Source organism: Brassica rapa, chromosome A03 (genome assembly GCF_000309985.2).
Source record: "Brassica rapa cultivar Chiifu-401-42 chromosome A03, CAAS_Brap_v3.01, whole genome shotgun sequence".
NCBI classification, from domain to species: Eukaryota; Viridiplantae; Streptophyta; class Magnoliopsida; order Brassicales; family Brassicaceae; genus Brassica; species Brassica rapa.
In genome coordinates, this window is record NC_024797.2 from 13406850 (window position 1) to 13431245 (window position 24396).

Sequence of the window (24396 nt, forward strand, 5' to 3'; positions counted from 1 at the left end):
GACTAGTAGCAAAGCCGTTTTGAAATGCTAAAACTTGTTTAGGACATCCAGCTTCGCTCAATCCTGCAAACAAGGCAATACTTAACAGAAAAACAAAGAAAAAACTACTCATTTTTATATTTTCTGTTGTGAACAAAAAGTAGGAGGAACTGGTTGTTCGTGTTGTTATTCCATAGGTTACAATACATATATATATATAGGGATATAAATCTAGGGTTTTAAGCTTTCTAGAATATGGGCTTATAGACATCTAACAATACTAGAAGTTTTTATTGGTTAAATGACAGAATGTCCATGTAGAATTAAAAAACCATCCAATCATAGTACATTATTTCATAGTCACTTGCCATGTCACAAATAATATATTGGACCAACGTTTTATGCAAGAAACCATAGGCTAATAATAACAAGAGTTGGACTACTATAAAGCAAAACCCAGCTCTTCCTCAGATTAAGGGCATGACTGGTTTTCCTACTACCACATGCAAAAGTTTTTGTGGTTATTAGCGGTTGTTGGCGTTTTGCAACAATCACTCATACCGCACTAAACCGTTTTAAACCGTTCTAAACTTCTTAAATTCAAAAGATTGTTCTAGTTAGCGTTTACGGTTACGGGCGGTTGCGGAAATATAACTTTATTTTTTTTTTCTTAAACAATAGAACTACAAAAATAAAATTTTAAATTGAAATAATAGAAATATTAAAATATATCTATTGTATTCTAATTTATATTTTAAATTTTAAAAATAAAAAAAAATTCTATAATTTTCTATAATTTTTAAAATTTAAAATATATTTTTTAAAATATAATATTTATATTTATTATAATATTATGATGTATAATTTTTTTGTAATTATATAAAATATAAATATTGTTAATTAATTATTTAACTGCAGTTGTATTTGGTGGTTAACCAGACATAAATTGTTTAAAATTGCAACTACCCGCATCCGCAAACCGCTGCTGCGGTTACACTAGTCAGGCCCTAAATCGGTCGACAGCAAGGCCTCGTCCTTCACCTTCACCTGCCTCCTTAGTTTCAAACCCACCTGAAAATCTGACGTCTGTAACTCTTCCTGGTGATCGCTCCAACTCCCTCTGTTTCTCTCATTATATAAATCCCTTCTCCGTACAAAGCTCGAAGCACGTTCTTCAAGCTCCATGCAACCACATCAGGCAATTGGCAATGAGATCGGAAAAATCCAGCAGCAATTCTCCATTTGTCTGTTTTTCTGGCGACATCCCAGGGACGGATCTAAGTTCCCATTTAATCCACTTCTGGAAGGCTAGAAACACTGCGAAAACTGGTTCTTATTGAAGAGCGGGTATGAGATTTGATTTCTAAATCTTACCTGCCATCAGATTCTATATCAAAATTTCTCTTTTATGATCGTTGAACAGTGATGCAAATCGTGGTCCAAGATACCAACCTCACCTCAAACCGGGAACCACTTATATCCTCATAAAAATCGTTGCTGATCACAGTTTAATGTCAGACAGGTTCAGGTTCCACTTATATGAAGATTTTGAAGCCAACTTTGGGCTCAAGCGACATCTATAGTAAGTTTTATATCCTCTACAACTTATTCACTTACCTGTTGTGTAATCGAATAATGTAGATGTTGTTAGACACATGAAGCTAATCAATGGACAGTCTCTCATAGACTAACCCGTCCCTGATAAAGTGGGAATAAAAACTGTATCTTGGTTCATTTACAACCTAACGAGTATGTTGTTTGCAGTATATGTTAGTCACAACGATCAACACTAGACGAATTGGTGGTAATCATTAGTCCCTTTTGCATAACTACCTCCGTGCTTTGGTCTTTGATTTTTTTTGTTTTGCAAATCATGTGTGAATGTAAGATCGTGACACATAATGGTGAGACAGGAGAGATTTTAAGCTCCTGTAAAAAAAAAAAAAAGAAAGAGATGTCCATGCACAGAAAGAAGAGAACAATATATAGAGGATTTAGTTCTTCCATTGGCAAGGAACTTCCAGAACGGAAATGGCCTATCCAGATATCACTTTAAGAGAGAGAAGCACAAGTTCTAAGTGAGTTCTTCTTTGCTAACACTTTCTCTATGTTGTTGGGTTTAGGTTGATTATAGTTTATTTCAGTGTTATGTTTCAGAGGATGAACAAGCACTAGACTATATCTCACCTCAGATTGATTAACCGAAGGCTAAGGGTGAGTCTGTATCTAGTGGAGGTGCTCTAATTTTTTCTGGTGGGTGTGATTACACATGAGAACCTTTCTTCTTTCTGAGTTTTTGAATATTTTCTCTTTCACACATATTGTATTCAGATGAGCGGTAAGAGATTTCATCACGGGAACACTGGACTTCAAGTACGAGGATATGACAACTTTAAACAAAACAGACAAAAGTGTCGAGGCAGAGAAGCGAAGCAGTATATGTTAAAGAAGATCCAGCTGAAGGAAAATTCAAGGATTGCATCACAAAGCAGTGGTGGTGGAGACCCGTCACATGTGTATCAGTGTATGATGTACTCAAAGGTCCACGATCTACTTCATGGTAACAATCTCTCGCTAAGATAGATCTTTTAACCGGAGTGTAAGTAGCAATGTGGAATCTTTCTCTGGCAAAGAAGCTTTGGTTCATTTGTAGAGTCATCATGGTTTAGTTTATATGATATATCAAGTTTTGGGTGATGGTTTTCACAAAGTTTTTAACTTTTATTTATTTATTTGGTTTGTGTTTTATTTTTCATTTGTAATGTGAACAGGGTTTAGAAAACAATAGTATTTTGGTCAACTTTGGATTCAATTTATTCATGTAAAAATACATATTTAATGATTACAAATATCCTAATAAAAATAAGAAAATTAACTTGGAATTTAGTCTAGGAAATTTATGACTTAAATTGTGTATTTTTGTATATTTTGTTATATGTCCCTTAAATTTTGAAATGTATAATTTCTCATAATTATACCATTATTGGAAATGAAAATTTCAAAAATTAAATACCGTTTTATTTTTACTTCAACATTTGTTTAATTTGAAAGTTAAATTGTATATTTTTTTAAGACTATAAATAAAATTTAAAGCTAAAGTTATTTCCTAGCAAATTGACTGAGTCCAATAATGAAATATTATTTGTTTGTATGTTGATGACATGTTTATCTTTGTTTCTAACCTCAGAAAAGTAAAGCTTACAAAAATACACTATTGTCATCAAGTTTTGCATTAAAAGATATGAGGGAGGTGTATGTGATTCTTGAAATTTAAATAAATCTTTGCAAACCTTAATACTTTATATAAAAATTTGTGGGCTTTAGTAAATCATAACTTGAATAATAACAAGAAATCATAAACTAATTGTTAGAAAAAGAGAGTGTTCATTGTTCAAAGATCATTAAATATCTTTGAAGAAACACGTATATACAAGAGGATGCATGTAACACAAGATTTCAAATATAGTTAAAATGCTCTTGAACAAAAATAAAATCCTTGCGATTCAATCATTATCCTAGTGTATAATTAACGTCCACTCGGAATACCAACCTAAATATATAATTAGTATTTGTAAATCGCATTTAAAATTAGTATTATTTCCCTCGCGAACTACGTGAATCCATATCCTAGTATCTATAATGAAAACTCTATAAATAATGTTGGGACTAGGATAATTTATTAATTTATAGATTTATTAATTTAAAGAGTTATTAATTTAAAGAAATTTTTTATTTTTAGACTTATCTGTTCAAAATATATTTTATTTAAAAGAAGAAAAAATATATTCTATTTCATAATATTATATATTAGCTAAAACTTTATAGATTTAAAACTTTATAGATTTAAATTTCATCTATTTTAGTTAAAAAAGAAGAAAAAGAAGGTAATTCGTATATTCTTAGCATAAATTATCAGGGGACTGAAGAGTAGGGGTCCAGAATTGAAAATCACATGGGCGAAAGTAGCATGGTGTGATGTTTGTAAGTTAAAATGCAAGAGTGGTTTGGGAATGAAGCCGCTTGAAGAAGTGAATATGTTAATGGTTTGAAGATTTTTTAGAGAATTCTCTCGACGTCTTCTCTTTGGGGACAAACAGTGTGACCGCTCTGGTCCAACTCCGTGTTCTCTGTATATTAATAGTTAAGGGATCAAGAATTTTTTTTGTAAATCTATATTTTTATACAAAAAAAAAAGAGAAGAGCCCAAAAACATTTGATATATATATAATTTTATTTTCATCACGAATATACAGAATATTACTGATTAAATTTTAAAAATAGTTTTAAAATTATCTACAATATTATTTTAGAAGTGAATTTGCTTAGTTTTCATATTCTCCATGATTTTAGGATAAATCATTAGTTTAATTAATATTATTTTTATTTTTTTTTGAATTAATGTTAAATTTATTCAAGAAAAAAACGTTTTTACAATGGATGCATCATGAGTTTGATGGTTTAGAGTTCTCTTAAAAGAAAAAGATAGACAAAACTTTTATCTAACCGAAAACCATGTTTAATTAATATTATTATTTTAAATTTTATTTTAATATATGTATTTATCATGATATTTAAGATAATTAATAAACATTAACCTATTCTACTGATATAAATATAATATTATTTTTAAATATATATATATATATATATATAATTATCATGATATCTAAAACATTTAATTAATAAATAAATATTAACAATTGATATTAACAATATCTACTGGTATTATTAATAATAATATGTCGTAAATATAAATTATATAATTATGTTAAATAAACATTGAAAAATATATATAGAAGCATAAAAACTAAGATTAAAACATTAAATAACACTAAAAATTTAACAAAAAAAATAAGTATAATATAAGAAAAATTAATATTATTAATAAAAATTTGTTTTTAATTATATTTATAACTGAAAATATGTTTTAAGATAACAACACAATGTAAAAATTATCTTTTTGAAATAAATATTATAAATAAAAATTCTTTTTTGATTATATAGTTGATTATATAGTTAATTATATATAAAAATTTGGTTTAGAGCGATTTGAAGCGGTTTAGTGCGATATGAGTGATTGTTGCAAAATGCCAACAACCGCTAATAACCACAAAAACTTTTGCATGTGGTAGTAGGAAAACCAGTCATGCCCTTAGTCTGAGGAAGAGCTGGGCTTTGCTTTATAGTGGTCCAATTCTTGTTATTATTAGCCCATGGTTTCTTGCATAAAACGTTGGCCCAATATATTATTTGTGACATGGCAAGTGACTATTGAATAATGTATTATGATTGGATGATTTTTTAATTCTACATGGACACTCTGTCATTTAACCAATAAAAACTTTTAGTATTGTTAGATGCCCATAAGCCCATATTCTAGAAAGTTTAAAACCCTAAATTTATATTCCTATATATATATATATATATATATATGTATTGTAACCTATGGAATAAGAACAAGAACAACCAGTTCCTCCTACTTTTTGTTCACAACAGAAAATATGAAAATTAGTAGTTTTTTCTTTGTTTTTCTGTTAATTATTGCCTTGTTTGCAGGATTGAGCGAAGCTGGATGTCCTAAACAAGTTTTAGCATTTCAAAACAGCCTTGCTTCTAGTCATGATACCCTCCTAGTCCATTGCAAATCTGGAGACGACGATCTAGGAGTGCAGCTCGTAAAATTCGGTGATCCTGTATACAATATTAGATTTGGAGATAATGTATTTATTGGGACATATTGGGATTGTTTCATACAACATGGGCCTAATATGGAGTATTTTCTAAACTTTAGAGCATACACATCAGGACCTTCTCGTAGATGTGGTCAATTGCACACATGGATTGCCAAAGAAGATGGTATTTACTTTTCGGAAAATGGTAAGCCTGAGGAAAAAACATTTGACTGGACTAAAGTATAATAGTTCTTCGTCTAAATAAGTTGTACTTTTGCAATTTGATCAGTACATCAATAAAGATTACTTTCATTTCCTACTTTCCATATTATCACAAAGACTGTTATTTTGTCTGAACAGAAAATTATAAATTATATTTGATAAAATTAACAAACACAAGGGCTGCAATGCAACTGGATTGTAGATTTTTGGAATGGAATGATGTAGAATGGTCTATTCCATTAATTCCATAAATTCTTTTACCATTTGACATGAATGGAATGAAATACTAATTCCATCAATTCCAAAAATAGATAGCAAAAATATAAAGAGAATCATTCCATAACAAATTTGATCATGAATGAATAGAATGAATTTCATTCCATTTATTGCTGTATTTCATTCCTACCATTCCATTTATTTTAAATTCCACAAATTTCATACTTGCTTACCAGTTACACCCAAGGTATTAATAAGTTTTAAGCAGTTTCAAATTGGGTCGGATATAGAATAAAAGACACCAAATTGTAGAAAATTGTAGAAAATCTTCTATAAACATACACCCCATTAATATATTAAACTGTATATATATAGTTTATATAGATAAAAACAAGTAAACAAAATATAAAAGATTGTGTTATTGGTTTTTGTTAAATTCATCTTTAATTTTCTCAACACTTGAAAACATTTTGATGATATTGTATCAAACTACTTCTTAAACACACATATAATATATGGTACATATATCATATACATCAAATAATATTAAATAAATAATTAAAAACTTAATGTATATATTTTAATCAATAGATTAACTTAAAAATAATTATTTTCTATAAAATATAGGTTTAAATATATATATATAGTAAAAGTATGTTGATTAATAATTTTATAAATTAGTAAGATGTCATAATTTATATAATTAATGTATAGAGTTTTACAGTACTAGAGTACAAGCTAATTTTGTGGATGAGTTCTTTAATATTTTTAAATTTAGTATATATAAATGAAAAAATAAGTTTTTTTTGGTGTAAAAGCTAACTTTATTATCAAAATTTTAAAATTTTGACGAAAATTACATAAGACAATAGTAGAAGAAAAGACGAAAAGAAAAAAAAAACTAAACACATAAGAAAAAAGAAGAAACAACATCGGACCCAACGGACAGTTAACTATTATAACACGAGCAACCAAGACGCTAGCAGAAGAAAGAGTTTGGCTGATAACATGTGCATTACCAAATGAATACTTAGAGCATGATTAACCCGGAGTTCTTAGGATGAGTTCTTAGCGGAAGTTAAAAAACAGTTTCTTAACTTCCGCTAAGAACCCCACTCTAAGAACTCTGAGTTAATCATGGTCTTATCTCTAATACTATTCTTTGAGATGATGGCTTGTTATCAACCAAAAAACTCATAACTTCTTAGGAAATTTACACGGTCAAGCGAGTTTAATACGACATTTATACCTTAGGAGTATTAATTAGCGGTTTAGGATACTTAGGATCTGGACTCTGATACCATGTTATGTTTCATGGGTTTCCAATTTAAATTCAATTGACGGTAAATGGAGTAGCACAAGTCTCTTATATCTATATTATTAAAGTTGAAGTACACATTGAGATTGTTTGGCAATATGGATAGTAGTTAAAAAAATAGTACCGTTTGGAAACATGGATAACATTAAGTTATGAAGAAAAATAATGGGCTTATGCTACTAAAAAATTGGAAGTCCATTACATTATATTAAAAAGTAATGGGTTTATGTTACTTGATATGTATATTCAAATCAAAATAATAATTTAAAATTGATTTATATCAAAAATTCATTCAAATATATATATATTCAAAATTTGATTTTTACTAACAAATTTTCCAATAACTATTATAAAAATGTTTTCAATATATATAAGAAAAATACAATACAAAGCCCAATTTCAAACACCAACTTAAATTATGGTTTTTATATTTCACATTAAATTTTAAAATATAATATATGTGATTATTTATATGATTGTACATATAAAATATTATTAATTATAAGAAAACTTATTTGATGGTACGTATAAAATACGATTAATTATATGATAACACATATTTTGTAACATATGATGATGACACATATAGGATACATATATATATAATAGTGATTAGAGGTGGGCGTTCGGTTCGTTTTCAGGTCTTTTTGGGATTTCGTGTTCAGTTCAGATCTTTGAGGATTTGGTTCGGATTTGGATAACCAATTTAAATAGGTTTGGTTTAAATATTTAGATAGAGAATTAATAATTATTTAAGTATTTTTAGAATTTTGAGTATATTTTAACTATTTAAGATATTTACGTTTGATTATTTGTATATATTTTCAAGCATTTAAGTGAACTTAAATGTATCATATATATTCTGGATGTTTTTATATATATTAAATATAAAAATAATTAATATATATAAGTATATAAATCTATTTTGGATACCCAAAATACTTCGGTTCGGATCGGATTAGATTTCAATTTTTCAAATACTAAAATTTTGAATAATTCAGATATTTAATCAATTCCGGTTCGGATTTAGTACTACTTATTCGGATTGAGATCGGTTCAATTCTTCGAATTCAAGTTTTTTGCTCAACCCTAAATAGTGACATAAAAATCAAATAGTATCATATTTTTTTTTTAAATACATCCGCACGGGTGTGCGGGTCAAAATCTAGTATTACTTAAATCATTTACATATTTCCAACTTGAGATCTTCTCTCCAACCCCCTCCATCAAGATAATGATACATATAACAATTAATCTCGCAGAATCCATCATGCCCCTTCGACACAGTGCTTTATTTTTCTAACAATTTCGAAGAAATTGATCCTTCCTTTGAACAATTCGTGAGATGCGGACCTGCATAGAACATTCCTTTTTTATTTTTTATTTTTTTATTTAAATAATGATTTATTATATATATATAAATAACAAGGGTATAAGAATCTTTTGCCACTTAATGAAAAAGGTATTTTTTAAAATGTCTTATTAGTGGTAGTAAAAATGAAAAGTGGTACCATGAAAGTGGTAAACATTTAATTTCCCCTAAAATAAATAGTTGTAAAAATCTTATTTTCTAAAGCCCATTTTTTAGCTGTATGAAATTTTAAAGTTACATCCCTTAAAGGTAAATAAAAAAAATCATACCGACTAAATTCTAAAGTAAATTATTTTCTGCAGTTGCAGCTCAACTAATCACCCCCTAATTCTTTTGTAACAATAGAAAAATGCGGTTAAAACTAATATAAATCTAAAGTTTTAAAGATAAAAAGTATAAATATTTTAATTGTATAATTAAATTTTATCTTTAATGTTTAGTAATTATTTTTGTGGGGTTAAATTTAACTTTTTAGTAGGGTCAATACAGATTTTACTTAAACAAAACAATTTTTTAAAAAAAGTAGCTGCCTACACCCTTGATGGTAGACATACTTCATTCTGGTACGAACAACCCTGATGGTAGACATTTTGGTTTTATACGATATAAAAATATGTTAACACATTCAAAAACTTCTAAACTTGCTGCACTAGATGCACAAGTGGTTTTTTTATAATAATTTTAACATTCGTTCAAGAAAACAAGAGAAGAAATAGAGAAAGATATGACTAGAATTCAAATAAGATCACGAGGCTGAGAGAGAGACTACTGAATTGAAAATAATACGAGAGGAAAATATTGCTTTTTGGGTAAAATATTAAATATTAAATATTAAATATTATATCAATTTCTATTTTTGAGGGGAATTAGTAGGGGAAATAAACAACAACGAGACACCGAACAACTACGAACAACACAAACCAAGCAGGATCAACACAATGCAAGCGATTAACAAGATTAATAATTGGACAAGCTCAGAGCAAGCAACCGGGAAAACCACCAGGAGAGACCTAGATGGACGGAGGTTGTACACGACGGTCGGAGTCGGAGAAGCCGTCCTCAAGCAATACGGATGACGTAAACCCATATCTGCTTTCAGTCTCCAAGATCTGAGAACCAGGACGTGACTCCCTCAACAGAAGAGAAACGGAGACGACCGTGGAGAGAAGATAGGCAGAGATGGAACGACGGACAGACAACGAGAAAAACGGCGAAGGTCCGGCGGCCGCACAACGGTGGCGGCTGCCGGAAACAGAGAAGAAAAGCGAGAGGGTTAGAGAGAGGTGAGAGCAAAATATATTTAGAGAGAGAGGGAAAGTATTATGTTCCTTAGTCACATGTATAGCTATGTTCTACAATTTCAGATAAATCATCAATCAGATACCAGACTATTACCTTCATTGTACTTTTTGAGTTATAATTATATTACCGAACATATTTTATGTAGAGATATATCTGAGCAGAGGATTTTCAGAACTCAAAGCATTATAATCCATTATTGCTGCAGCTCGGTTTTTTTTCGCCAAGATATTATCCAAGATGAGTTTTCTTGTCGGGATCAAAGTAAGAACATCCATGGCCAGCTCCAGATCCAGAACCAATAGTCATAATGTTATGAGCAAAGTAATTGCGAGAGGCTAAGGCCTCGATCGCAGTCATCTCCGTACCACTAACCATTTGATGATGGTGTTGTTGAAACCTCTCCACTTCTGCTATCTGTCATTACAAATATCAATTAGCTATATTAATGACTTTTATAAAGATAGATAGATGATTAATGGATGTAACTATGGAATTAACAAACACATTAATTCTTCTTTTTTTTTTCTTACCTTGGTTCGGAGATAGATACTCTCATTATCGAGCTTAATCTCCTGCAGAATATACCATATTCAAAGAATTTTCACAAGAAATATTGGGAAAAAGGTATGTGATACTTACCCTTTTATGCAGGTTCTCAATTTCAGCTAGAAGCAACTCATGCTATTCTTGCAAGAACACAAAGCAGACTTAGAATATATATATATATAGTGGTTTTAAATAAGAGACTATTAAAATGTTTTAGCTACGTACCTTCTTGGACCTGATCCTGGAGATGGCTTTCTCAAGGCGATTCTCAACCTGTTTTAGTTCCTTGACATTTAAGGCACTCAAAGAGTCTCCCATCAGATTCCTACAACATTATATATTAAAAAACGTGTTACAATCAATACATATAACGTAATAACTTATAAATATGCCTGAAAAAGCTGCTAACCTGTTGGAATTTTGAATCGTTTGGATCTGTTGTCTCAGCTTAGCAGATTCTTGTTGATAGTACTGTAGTTTGAGCACCATCAAAGTAAGAACATATACGTATCGACATAATGATGTTAAATAAGTGTAGGGAGATGGAGAGAAAGTAAAACCGCGGCATTGATTTCTTGGACAGAGTGAGTGTTGGCGTTATCAGACGAAGCTTTCTTGTACCTCTCAATGGTTGCTCTTATGCTGTCACGAAAATAACCATCCAATTCATTTTGTAACTTTCTAAACAAACTGCAGAACATAAGAATATTTATGCATATATTCACTGCGGTGTTCTAAATTAACAATATATAGAGACGACAAATATCAACAGTGTTATAAAATCTGAACAACGTAGAACAATAATATAAGCTTTGTTGTATTCAGATATTTAAGTTGAATTACAATTATAAATGAAAGGACGTAAAAGTGAAGCTGAAACTTTCATGTAAAAAGAAAAAAACTAAATGGTTTTGTATACATATAGTGGAAGGGACTTTAATATTAAAAAGGAAATCGAATAGCTAAGATTAAAAGCCAAAAGAGGAAGGAAAAGACATAGAAGAAATAAATCTGATCTGCTTAAGATGAAAGATGAAAGAAGAGTACAAACTACAACACATCTCTCGCTGCACAATTAAGTTCCAAGAAAAAGTTTAAAATGATTTGTTGACCAAAACTGCAACTTCAGGCTAGCTAGTCATATTCGTTTCCTGTGGGTACACTGATGCAATCAATACAGATGCAAATTCTGATTTTTTGATAACATTATGCAAAATCTAATGCACCCAAAAAAAAATCTAATATAATGCGCCCTTATGCAGTTATGCTTGTAATTAACTATTTCACATTTATATACACAAAAAGATGGCTTACTTGTTATTCCCGTACTCATAGAGACGGCCACGAGTTGAGAAGACTATGAGGGCAACCTCTGCATCGCAGAGGACTGCAAGCTCATAAGCTTTCTTCAGAAGTCCATTTCTTCTTTTGCAGAATGTTACTTGTCGATTTGTGGAGTTCTCGATCCTCTTGATCTCTATTTTTCCTCTTCCCATCCTTCACTTTAAACACCAAACATTGATTATAAATATATGACTGTGTAAAGACATCATGAATTGACCAATTCAGACTTTATTTATAACGTAAAACTGTTTAACAAATGCACAATTGATTAATATACGTCAAAATATAATACTAATAGATACCAGAAAATGTAACATTGTAGTGTACCTAAACAAAACCTTAAAGTTAGGGTTTGAGTTGATGTATTTTAATACTTACCAGACTCAGTTTTATGGGTAGTAAAAAAGAGTTGTTTATATTCAACTTTCTTGGGAAAATAAATTAAGGATGTTCTTGATTGATTTCAAGAACAGACAAGAATCAATTGGATTTGATAATAGCTGAAACTAGAGTCTTTGAAATTTGTTCAGATATTTTCACTAATATTTATAAGACCATTATCATGAAAGATGATCATATGTATTACATGTATTTCTTGTTAGATTTGTTTCTATAGATCTCACGTATTAATATATATATATATATGTTTATAGAGTAAAAACCATAAAATTAATTTTCCATCAGAAGTTTATCCACACAAAAAAGCTTCTCATCACGAATTAAATAGTAAAAAGGAAAACATTTCGTCACGAATTATTAAGAAAAGATATACGGAGAAGTCAGACGACTTTAGTTACATGAATTTTTGGACCGCAGATAAAATTTATTTTGCTCCATCCCTTGTACTATCTTTTTTTTTGGAGCAACCCCTTGTACTATCTATCGATATCACCCTCTCTCTCTCTCTCTCTCCAATAAACATCTGAAGGGCTTAACGGGATCCAAAGGCAAACGAACATACGTAATTTGATTTTAGATCCGGAATATTTACATACTTACAAAAGTGTGTTATAAAATCTTTGATCTACAATCTAGTGTATGAAAAATTAATTATTTTGTTTGTTTTAAACAGAACTTTTTGAGAATTAAAGAATTAACCTATAAAATAAAAGTAGAAATATGGAAAGAAAAAAAAATCAAACTGATATTGAAGAAGAATTGAGAAGGCGCTGATGCACATGAAATTGAAGTTGGTACAAAAGTTAACATTATTGACAGGAAAAAATAGAAACATTAGAGAGGGAGGGAGAGAGAAATGTTAATTAGTTTCAAGAAGTGGATGAAGCAAAAATCAGCGGATTTGAAAGATTTTCTAGCCAAAACATTTAACTTTAGCTGACAAGAAAGTAAACAGAATCTTGCAGAGATCTACATGCGAGAAACTTAAAATAAACATAATCTTATTCTGATGACTGAAATAAATCTTATGATCCCTCTTTTTATTCTCATGTTCTTCTTGGGACAATATCAAACAGAAGAAGAGAAAAAAATATATATTTTCTTTTTCTTTTCATAATTTTGATAATTAAGTTTGTGAAGAGACATGCAAAGGCAAGAGAAAGACCCATGATGAAAGATTTATTATAAACTTAGAATCTGCAATATATAGACAGAATATACATGTGCATAAATATAGAGTTATTTGAATGAAGAGATATGAACAGAGATGGGAACTTGATTAGATCAAGAAGTGTTTCCTTTTATGAGAAGAAGTAGTAAAGACATGACAGACAGACCTGAGAATTGCTTCACCGCAACTCAATTCAGCTTTCGGAAACTCTTAGTCTTCTCTCTCTACCTTATAAGAAAAATGAATACAAGACAATAAAACCAGAAGAAAATTTTTGAGTTGTATAGAATTAAAAAAAAAACCCAAATTTGTTTTCTTTTCCAAAACCCTAAGCTGCACACTGAGTATATGGTTATTCGTAGACGTTTCTTTTCTTTGCTCACCTTCCAACGTCCAGAGAGAGAGAGAACGGGACTGCGGTTGCGTTTGCAGTTTCCAATGTGATTTCTATTAAAAGAAAGAAATACTGTTATGTAAAAGGAATGTCAAGTTTTGGCCAGCTAATTGTCACCTTGAAAATGGTTCGAAATAAAAACCTAAATAATGTATTATGAAAGTTAATGAACAAAAAAAAGTTATTTATCCTGACGTGTTAGGGAACCACTTGTTTTACTAATACAAAGTACAGACTTTTAATTAGTCTATTGCATTGACGTGTGAAAGTTTCGAGACGGATTATCTGATCGCGATGATAAAGGAGATTTATGCTTGGCCACGTTTTGCAACATTATTAGAGACGATAAAGATAGTTGATATGTTTTCTAGATTTTCAAGATCTCTCACGTCATAAGAACACAAAATGGAATTTCAGGTTTTTTAGCTAAAACTATGAGATCGTTTCATAGAAAGCTTTGTATATTGGTTTCTCTATTCCGTTGCAGTCACGTAGACCACCTCAAATTCGACTAATAAAATAGCTATTTGTCATTAAAAAATTAATCTATTGCATTAACTTTCATTTGCGAAATTTCTAATTTTGAGAGAGAGAGAGCGAGAGAGAGAGAGAGAGAGAGAGAGAGTATTTATTTAATTTTAAGTGGATTGATTTTAGGGCTTTCAATAATATATAACCAAAATTAGTATTACAAACAAAAAAAATATAAATATTAAGGAATTTATTGTAAAATTGGGAGAAGTATAAATAGCTACTTGCCTTTCAAATTACATGTGGCAAGCAAACTGTCTAAATATATAAATGACATTTTTAAATCACTGCAACCTTTTATTTTATTTTTATATTGGCATTTTCTGTCTCGATGATTTATTGTTCACAACAATGGTGAGACTCAATTTATATGAAGAAAGAAAAACAATAAATTGTTTCCCACTTTCATCCATTTATATTTTATTCATATATAATATTACACATAATAAAAACGACTACCATGGGAAACGAAGACCCTATCATAAATCCACTGAAAAAAATAAATTTCACTATACCACCACTCATTTGGTTATCAATGTTGTAGTCATATGTGAATATGTTATTTTTTACGTTACATACCTTTTTGTATACTTGTATCAAAAGATAAACCCTTCTTCGATACACAGTTTCCACGTAAATGTACGCATGTAACACTTATTCAAAAAAGCGGAACATACCCAGAATAATGAAAAGTTGAGATATTTGTTGAGATAGCCATACATGTATCATGTAAACATTTGATCATATACATAACTAATTTGTTAGCAAATTATACTATCAAGATTTAAAGATTCTTCTGATGGAAAATTAAAGAGAAAGGTGAAATTGCAGAGCTTAATTTAGGGTTTGAAAGTGACACGCAAATTGTATTATTGCAGGGGAGAGAGAGAGACTAGACGTTGACGTTGTTGATGCATCCCCTCAATTATTTGCCCTAGTTTCCATTTTCTCTCTCACCTTAAGTAGATTTACCTTTTAATGGTTTGGAAAAAGATGTCTAGGAAGTAATTTTGGATTCAAGACAGCCTATTTATTTATCTTATCAAAATATACGTTTTTTTTTCGAACACTTCTTATCAAAATATACGTACAAATATAAATTCATCCTAAAAATAAAAACTACTACTTATTTACCAACTAATACCACTGAAATGATTAATAAACTTACCTTGAAGCATTTACTGTATTTTCCTAATATAATAAATCATTCCCTAAATCAATAGTAAACTAAAAACTCGGATGACATCAATTCATTAAACGAGTAAATAATATACACGAAATCAATTACATAGAAAACATATTTAATTGCTCTCACACGTGATAGTCATTACTCACTTTTCACCACTCCTCACATTCATCGTAATCAATAGTATTCTTAACTTTAAGTTGCTAAGTCTTTTAACTTTAATTCTCACTCCGCGCTTTCACAGCACGGAATTATTTTTGTTAATAAAATTATTAACATGTTTGTTAGTTCATAATATAAATAAAAATCTATTTGTTTGACCCGTTTTTACTTGATAAATATTTTGTATATTCGATGAAATAAACCAAAAAACAAAAATTGTAAAAAAAAATATATTTATTAATCATAGGTTTGTTTAAAAAGTCAACTTTATTTTAAGTTTTGAAATATTAATTTAAATATAATTAGAAATTTTAATTAGGATTTCTGCGAAATGTTAGTTTTGTAAGCACATATATGTAGAAAATTTATGTAACATCTATTTAGAAAAGAATTACATTTAATTTCAAAATATATCAGATAAAACTTTTTCTAGTATAACCACCAACAGTTAAAGTATTAAATGCTTAAATTAAAAAAAAATATAGATTAAATAGAAATTAAAATTATTATAATTTAAAAATATGGAAAGATTAATTACCATAAATATATGAAATATTCAGTTTTCTATTTTAAATAAATAATATTTATATCATAATTAAATGCAATGACATACCATTGTAAATAAATTGAAAATCAATGGCAGAATCCTACTAGAGATTCTGATTTAATAATATAGACTAGGTTAGGATCCGGGCTATATGCAAGAAAAAAATTTGATATACAATTTTTTTTACGTATATTATTATTTATTTTGCATTTTACATATTATAAAAAAAATAAAAATATATACTGAACCATTGAGAAGCAAGTAACTATTATATATATAATTAAATTGGCACAAATACATAAATCAAAATAAAAAAAATTATTAACAATAATTTTATGATAAATAAATCAAAATAATCATATTTAACTATATATTTTATATGGTATATAATTTCCCACTTTTTTATAAAAAAATATTGTCGAATTTATTTTTTTATTGAAATTTTTTTTTTGCAATTATTTTTTGCAAAATTATTTTTTCAAAATTTCTTTTTAAAAGTCGAAAATTATTTTTCAAACTATTTTTATAAAAATTTATATTTTTTAAGTAGTTATTTATATATTTATTAGAATCTTTAGAAGTGATACTATGAACGTAATATTATTGACAATTTTCCAAAAAATAATATAAAACAAACTATACCATGTAATCTAATTATTCTAACTATGCCATGTTATCATTTTGACCATACATACTTTCTCACATGGTTTCAAATATATCATGAATATTTTATTGAACAAAATCTCATAACTCTATAAAATATCTTATAAATTTAGTAAATGATTAGATTAGAATGTGTTTATTTGTTTTAATTTAATTAAAATATATTAAATTATATTCAAGATTTCAGAATAAGAGATGTATCTAACTGATATTGACGTATTTGTATTTTGGTTATAATCAAAACTTTTTAAAACATATACTTTCTTATTTTCTAAGTATTATATGTAAGAAAATATAATCATATGCAATTAACATTTTCGACAAAAACTTGTTGGAGGAAAATAAGATATCATATTTATATAGCATATTTATTTTTTTTGTAACATGAATTCTCGTGTGATTTCGCATCGATTCTATGTTTAGTAAATATAATAAAATATATTTTTTTGTCGTCAAATATAATAAGATACAATATCAAAAAAGTTATTTTGCTGTTTTACAAAAAAAAAGAAGTTATTTTGCTACGATGTATATATATTTCACGTAAGCTATGAATTCTTAAAGAAATGCGTTCAACGTTGTAGTGGGTTCAAGTAACCAATATCACATCTCTATTTGTAACTGAAGCTGTGTGCCACATGCCAAACCGTATCAAACCGGAACTGGAGCATTCTCAAACTTTATCCTTCGATAAAACTCAAAGAGGTCTAAGATACAAGCACGTGGCCTTGTACATCATTCTGCATGCAGCCATGTTGTTCATCATCCGTCACTATACGTCAAAACCTGCCTCAAAAATTGAATTTTTTCCCTAATACTAAAAATAAACAAGAATACATTTTCCCTATTTCAACTTAGTTGCTCGTGTCTATCTTTTCTCCTTCGTTTTTGATAGCCTAGTCCTAAAAAAACTCTGATTGTGTCCCAGGTAAAGAGAAATGGTGGATCTATTGAACTCGGTGATGAATCTGGTGGCTCCGCCGGCCACGATGGTGGTGATGGCCTTCTCATGGCCATTACTGTGTTTCATTAGCTTCTCCGAGCGGCTTTATAACTCTTATTTTGTGACCGAAGACATGGAGGATAAAGTCGTCGTCATCACAGGAGCTTCCTCCGCCATCGGAGAGGTATTAAACTAAGAATTAACAATGCGGTTTACTCCTTCAACATCATTTTCTATAAATCATATATATTCTCTGCCTCTCCATATTAATTTTCACAATATGTTATTGTATTTCTAGCTATAAAATGTCACTAATTATTGAATATTAAATTGTGCCGAAATATATCAAGTTTTCAAATGTTCTATAAAGTGGGGTTTAAGGATGTATGAATTCATTTTGTTTTCTTTAGAAGCACTTTTCTAGAGGTTCTAATTGAATATTAGAATCATAAATATGTATTTATATACAACTATCAAATCCAAATATTGCGTTTCCGACAAGCAAACCACCTTAATTTGCGACGATGTTTAAATACACAAGAACAAAAAAAGAACTAAAATACGAGGTGGTTGAGTTAGTTAATTTAATTTCAGTTACGCTAATTAAAAGATATTTAATCTTGCATGGATGCTGGTGATCTTGTTACGCAGCAAATAGCATACGAATATGCAAAGAGGGGAGCAAACTTAGTGTTGGTGGCCAGGAGAGAGCAGAGACTGAGAGTTGTGAGCAACAACGCCAGACAGATTGGAGCCAACCATGTCATCATCATCGCTGCTGATGTCGTCAAAGAAGATGATTGCCGCCGTTTCATCACTCAAGCCGTCAACTATTACGGTCGCGGTACACAATCAGTATTTCATAGCTTTGATAAATAGGACTGGTCGAGCAGTAATTTTGTTTTGAGAGCTAATTGAGCAGTTTAACCAAAAATGTTGTTTTACCTGTATTCCACACAGTGGATCACTTAGTGAATTCAGCGAGTCTTGGACACACTTTTTACTTCGACGAAGTGAGCGACACGACCGTCTTTCCCCATTTGCTGGTATGCTCTCTTGATATTGTTTATCTTCCGGTTTTGTATACGAAACATTGATGAGATTGTTGAGCAGGACATAAACTTCTGGGGGAATGTCTATCCGACGTATGTAGCGTTGCCACACCTTCAAAAGACCAATGGCCGGATCGTTGTGAACGCTTCGGTCGAGAATTGGCTGCCTCTACCGCGGATGAGTCTTTATTCCGTTAGTACTTGTGCTATAAACGTTTACTGATCCTTATAGTTTGATTTTTTTTTAATCCCCTATGATACAAATATAAATACTAACTATTATTGTGAAGGCTGCAAAAGCGGCACTAGTGAACTTCTACGAGACGTTGAGATTCGAGCTAAATGGAGATGTCGGAATAACTATCGCGACTCACGGATGGATAGGGAGTGAGATGAGTAGAGGAAAGTTCATGCTAGAAGAAGGTGCTGAGATGCAATGGAAGGAAGAAAGAGAAGTAAAACTTCTTTTTTTTTTTCAACCACACTTGCGAGTGAATGAACCTAAGCTCCCAAAGACTTATTTACAGTTTATCTACAGGTGCCTGCGAATGGTGGACCTCTAGAGGAGTTTGCAAAGATGATTGTGGCAGGAGCTTGCAGGGGAGACGCATACGTGAAGTTCCCAAACTGGTACGACGTGTTTCTCCTCTATAGAGTCTTCACACCGAATGTGCTGAGATGGACTTTCAAGCTGTTGCTCTCTAGTGAGGGTTCACGTCAAAGCTCCCTTGTTGGGGTCGGGCAAGGTATGCCTGTGGAGGAATCCTCTTCACAAATGAAACTTATGCTTGAAGGAGGCTCACCTCGGGTGTCTGCGAGCCCACCTCACTACACTGCTAGCCCAACTCGGGTGTCTGCGAGCCCACCTCACTACACTGCTAGCCCACCTCGGTATACTCCAAGTCCAAGCCCCCCTCATCATACCTCAAGCCCACAACGGTATACCCCCAGCCCAAGCCCGCCACATTATACCTCAAGCCGTCATCGGTATACCCCAAGCCCAAGCCCGCCTCGGTATACCGAAAGCCCTCCTCTGTATACTGAAAGTCCTCCTCACTATACCACAAGCCCAAATTGGTATGCCGAAAGCCCTCCTCGATACACCCCAAGCCCAAGCCCACCTCGGTTTTCACGGTTCAATATCCAGGAGTTACCATAAGGAAGTGAATGGAGTAAGATAAGGATGGTTTGGCGTGTAGAGTGAGCTTGAACTTTCTCCAAAATTTAGGAAGTCCATAGATAAAAATGCAGTGTAAAGGACAAAGAATCAAGAATAATGCAGCTGTATGTTGTTATGTCACCCAAAACATTACACGAACACAATGTAATATATATGAAATTGTATCTGTCAGATGCGAGTTAGACTCATCTTCTTCACAAGTATATATATAATATATGACATGGAAAATGCTAAACCTCTAGGGTCTGAGAACCTGGAAAGAAGATGACAAGATCCTGAAGAGACCATCCGGGTTATCCGTGTGAACCTGAAAGATTACACAACCCAAATGCAATAAGATGATAGAAAGAGAGAAGAAGCAAAGGTATAGTTAGTTAATTTACCCAGTGACCTGCATCTTCCAGGACATGCATTTCTACTCCGCCTCCTTCTTCAGAGGCGAGCTCTTCAGCGGCGTGGATCCGTTGAAGGTCTTCTAGGGCCCAACGGTGCAAGCTTCTTTCGGCTTTCAGAAAACTCACATGCACTCCTCTTGGAAGGTTCTCAACAAAGTTCCTTTCATTTTGTAAAATTAATATAGCAAGAAGCTTGAGTATAGTAACTAGTTGAAGTAGCTTCACTAAACACAGGGAGGTTAGTAAAGATTAGATTACCATAGATTTGTGTCTTCGTAGGACTGGTAAAGTTCGGCGATCCCATCCAGGTCAAATGCCCATGAGAAGCTAGAAGACGATGGTCCAGTAGATCTGAGATTGGTAACCACCCACTGCACAAGAAGACACCAAGGTTGTTGCAATATCCGACAAGAGCTGATACAATCTACCGAGTAAATGGATAACTAACTATACCTGTGCAACATCATTGGAAAACCCTTCTTCCATAAGAGCGTTATAGACCTCGTTCTTGGACGAGACCTTTAAACAAAGACGAGAGATGTTCGTGAACATAACTATGAAGGGCATGAGTCTGAGTTGCCGAAAGATAGATGGAATCTGTAAGTTACCACTTTAGGCAATTGACGTAGAAATGAAATGAGCTCTCGTGGATGATCCTCTCCATCTCCTCCTGCACGAACTTTACCAGGAGTAGCATCCAATACCCAAGCCTACAATGGTTACAGTTCAGCGCGACTAATGTATGTCCTACCAACGGTTATTGAGACACAGACATGAAAAAAACGCTTACTCGGACTGGTCGTGGAAGAGGCTTGGCTGCTTGCTCCACCATGCTTAAAACAACTACACATGTCATAGAAAAGACTCGTCACCAATGTGGATAAACTAATCTGGATGAAGCAGTTTCATAAAGATGGTAAAGTAACCTTTCCCCCCAAAGCTATGACCAACAAGGACCCGCGGTGTTAACCTCAACTGACCAACCTAACAATGACGGAAAACATCAGAGAGAAGTTATCTTTCCATGAATAAAACGTGGTCTGAGAAAGAAACTTACAAGTTTTAGAACATCGGAAGCAGTTGAAGCGACAGAGTGTGGACCTCTCTTCTTGAGAGAAGCTGAATCCCCATGGCAACGCAAGTCTACCAAAAGAAACTGCGAAGATTGAATATTAAAGAGGAGCAGATTAGTTACTAGAAGCAGCACATAAGTGGTAAGTGCATATGGTCAAAGAGTTACCTGCCAAGTTGGGAACTCACGAGCCAATCTTCGAGCAAAAGTGCCTAGAGTAGCAGCAGGACCCAAACAAAACAAAACAAAAGGTTCTGTTAATAGGTGACTGATTAAACCAATCTGATTATCTCTTTACACATGAAGATATTCAAGAATGACTTTTACTAGCAATCCAACGATACTGACCCCAGTTTTTGCCGCTGCCTAAGATTCCGTGTAGGAGAACTGCGGTAGGTGTGTCTGGAACAGACTTATCCTCCTTCCATCTCCATTTCACCTGCGTATGTATCATAATATATCAGCCCACACACACAGAATCTCTCAGCTTCTATTGGCTCAGCTTAAACATTAGGATAATACTCTCAATAACTTACAAGATCCCCTTGAACAAGATCGTATGCCTGAAAACAAACGGCAGAAATCAACAATTACACACTCAAAAATGAGTCAAAAGTATCAAACGTATTGTTAAAAGAACAAAGCACGTACCAGTATCCGAGGAGGATGTGCAACATTTTGACCCGTTGATTGTCGTTCGTCGACTAATGCCATAGGTACAGTTGAACTCCTTGCTTTGCGGTTTTCATGTACCAATGTTAAACGATGACTACTTAATCTGTCACTCTTTAAGCAGACCAAAAAGGAAACAAAGTAGAGAGTTAAAGTTAAGGACTTTAGCTGATTAATGCCAAAGAGAATTTAACAAACCAGACCTGAGAGTTTGTCCCAATTCTGATCAAGTTAGGAGAATTCAAAGCTGGTAAAGACGATGTCTTTGATGGAAAACTAGTTCCACATCCTCTGCTAGAGCTTGCCGTGGAGCATGACACCGTCGACATTAAGACAGATCAATCTTTTGTTCGATGAAGGATGAAGAAGTTAAGAGGCGGAGAAACCGAAGAAGGCAATGTGCTGTTTTTCTCCTCCTCTTGATCTCTCCGTCGCCGTACGTCGCGTTTTCTGGAGAATCAATCTCTCAGGTTTTAGGGGGACAGAGACAGATTTGCCCCTTTCGACGATCCACTTGGCGTGTTCGGTTTTAGCCTCCCACCAAACTAACAGCTCACGTTTCTGTCTTTTCCTTTCTCAAAAAACCCAAACGCGTTTCTTGTTAAAATGAGCTTAGAACTTAGATGCAACCTGTTACCTTTAATTAAGGTGTTAATCCCAAAAATCGATCCAAATTAAAAAAAAGTTCATTAGATATCACTAAAAAGGTAAAAGCTAAAATTTTCTTTAAATTATTTTAATTTCTATAAAACATACACAGAAGTGAAATCAGGTCTTGAGATTTTGGGGTTCCTATTCGAACTAAAAATATTTACTAACTTTGTTTAAGAAAATATATTTACTAAATATTTATATGTTTGCAAATTTACAATTAAAATTTTGTATTAAAACTCATAATTTTATAGTATAAAATTTGCATCATAAAAATTTACATAATATTTTGCAAGCATTGTTATTCTTTTTAATTTACATTTAATATTTTATGTTATTATACGATCTTTTCATTTTTTCAAAAGTGTCTTTTCACATAAATTATGATTGAAATACATTAATATAAATATATATATATATAACTAATAGTATTTGAGATAAATATATTTATTTATAAGATCAATACAATTTAAAATTAATATTAAGCTAAAAGTAACTATAATATGCATTTGGAGTTCTAAAATAATATTTTTTATGTAAAACAAAAATGTTAAAAACAACAGTTTAAAAAAACAGAGGCACTAGTAAAAAACATGGATTTTTTTTTTTTAAAACCCCACAAAATAGGAAACCCCACTCAAATGTTTCAAATAATTATGTACAGGTCCGACTCTCCCGAAGTGGAAACTTCTATTCTAATAGTTTGATTTATGATTTATTAATGTTTTTATATTTAGAAGTGTAGGGTTCAGATTCAAAAAATGGTATTTAAAAATCATAATGCAACTTAACGGAAAAAAATACGTAGAGAACCTTCCATATTCACTACATACTTTACCAAATTACATTAAAAGAAATATGACTTGCAAGAAGTCATTTGATACCTTGTGATTGAGGACAAGCAAAGTCGGGTGTTAATGAATTGCTTGTGATGAAGAAACAGAAATTTTGAAGCAAACAATGCATTGTGGAGTTTGCGGTGCAGCCAATCACAATTTTGGGTTTCACAAAAAGGTATATTTGTTTTTATGATTCGTCGGTTTTATTTCATTTTTTATATTATTCTCTGTTTATTACTACTCATCAAGGTGAAACATCATAAGGTAAACCTTCCCAAGCTTCCTCATTCAAGAGTTATAGAAGACAACTAAAAGTAAGAGAGAAATTGGTTTTTGTGTTTGTGTCTTTCTCTCTTTTAGTAGGTGTTTCAGTATTAACAATATCATTCTCTTGTCTTTTAAAACATACTAGTGTTCTGCTCCCTACTACGTACGGGCACAAAAATTAATATGCATGTTTTATGAAACTTGATTATGTATAACTAGATTGGTTGCATGTCCAATGAGGTAAGTAACTGATGTCTGATGAGATCCTCAACACAATCTCCTTCCTGATATATTGTGTTGT

At 31.5% G+C, this 24396-nt stretch overlaps 3 protein-coding genes and 1 long non-coding RNA gene across 7 annotated transcripts; 2 read left to right on the forward strand and 2 right to left on the reverse strand.

Moving 5' to 3' along the window:
* The first annotated feature begins 860 nt into the window (after positions 1–860).
* Positions 861–2811, forward strand: LOC103858545. 3 transcript variants are annotated; one of them, XR_631139.2, is made up of 4 exons: positions 861–1326; positions 1403–2057; positions 2124–2214; positions 2311–2811. It is a non-coding gene; the product is annotated as an uncharacterized LOC103858545 (long non-coding RNA). The 3 variants fall into 3 exon arrangements; XR_631138.2 differs by having other exon boundaries at positions 866–1326; positions 2124–2232; XR_631137.2 differs by having other exon boundaries at positions 875–1326; positions 2124–2193.
* Positions 2812–10086: 7275 nt separating this feature from the next.
* Positions 10087–18212, reverse strand: LOC103858546 (agamous-like MADS-box protein AGL11). The gene is made up of 8 exons (XM_033287893.1): positions 18184–18212; positions 11942–12124; positions 11188–11269; positions 11037–11098; positions 10853–10952; positions 10721–10762; positions 10612–10653; positions 10087–10495 (listed from the first exon to the last, which is right to left on the reverse strand). The coding sequence occupies exons 1-8, from the start codon at positions 18195–18197 to the stop codon at positions 10310–10312; spliced, it is 711 nt and encodes a 236-aa protein (XP_033143784.1). The 5' UTR covers positions 18198–18212; the 3' UTR covers positions 10087–10309.
* LOC103858549 (11-beta-hydroxysteroid dehydrogenase-like 5) lies at positions 17963–20387 on the forward strand. The gene is made up of 6 exons (XM_009135929.3): positions 17963–18151; positions 18619–18811; positions 18928–19013; positions 19081–19212; positions 19310–19474; positions 19558–20387. The coding sequence occupies exons 1-6, from the start codon at positions 17963–17965 to the stop codon at positions 20176–20178; spliced, it is 1386 nt and encodes a 461-aa protein (XP_009134177.2). The 3' UTR covers positions 20179–20387.
* On the reverse strand, positions 20278–22921 carry LOC103858548 (protein ABHD11). Of its 2 annotated transcripts, none has more exons than XM_009135927.3 (13): positions 22542–22920; positions 22318–22452; positions 22203–22229; positions 22015–22105; positions 21835–21878; positions 21652–21750; positions 21521–21578; positions 21385–21437; positions 21203–21304; positions 21048–21113; positions 20853–20965; positions 20583–20754; positions 20278–20506 (listed from the first exon to the last, which is right to left on the reverse strand). In XM_009135927.3, the coding sequence occupies exons 1-13, from the start codon at positions 22665–22667 to the stop codon at positions 20438–20440; spliced, it is 1155 nt and encodes a 384-aa protein (XP_009134175.1). In that variant the 5' UTR covers positions 22668–22920; the 3' UTR covers positions 20278–20437. The 2 variants fall into 2 exon arrangements, with proteins under 2 accessions (XP_009134175.1, XP_009134176.1); XM_009135928.3 differs by having other exon boundaries at positions 20287–20506; positions 20591–20754; positions 22542–22921.
* Positions 22922–24396: the final 1475 nt, after the last annotated feature.

What these genes read in the sequence shown, in the direction of transcription:
- LOC103858549 (XM_009135929.3), top strand. Translation starts at nt 17,963, where the DNA reads ATGGTGGATCTATTGAACTCGGTGATGAATCTGGTGGCTCCGCCGGCC. An exon ending in CGTCAACTATTACGGTCGCG is followed by an intron (nt 18,812 to 18,927) that starts GTACACAATCAG and finishes TATTCCACACAG; the next exon opens with TGGATCACTTAGTGAATTCA. An exon ending in AATGGAAGGAAGAAAGAGAA is followed by an intron (nt 19,475 to 19,557) that starts GTAAAACTTCTT and finishes GTTTATCTACAG; the next exon opens with GTGCCTGCGAATGGTGGACC.
- LOC103858546 (XM_033287893.1), bottom strand. An exon ending in TATGAGTACGGGAATAACAA is followed by an intron (nt 11,270 to 11,941) that starts GTAAGCCATCTT and finishes TTTTCGTGACAG; the next exon opens with CATAAGAGCAACCATTGAGA. An exon ending in CCAGGATCAGGTCCAAGAAG is followed by an intron (nt 10,763 to 10,852) that starts GTACGTAGCTAA and finishes TTGCAAGAATAG; the next exon opens with CATGAGTTGCTTCTAGCTGA.
- LOC103858548 (XM_009135927.3), bottom strand. Translation starts at nt 22,667, where the DNA reads ATGTCGACGGTGTCATGCTCCACGGCAAGCTCTAGCAGAGGATGTGGA. An exon ending in CACATCCTCCTCGGATACTG is followed by an intron (nt 22,230 to 22,317) that starts GTACGTGCTTTG and finishes GTTTGTTTTCAG; the next exon opens with GCATACGATCTTGTTCAAGG. An exon ending in TTTCCAATGATGTTGCACAG is followed by an intron (nt 20,966 to 21,047) that starts GTATAGTTAGTT and finishes CTTCTTGTGCAG; the next exon opens with TGGGTGGTTACCAATCTCAG.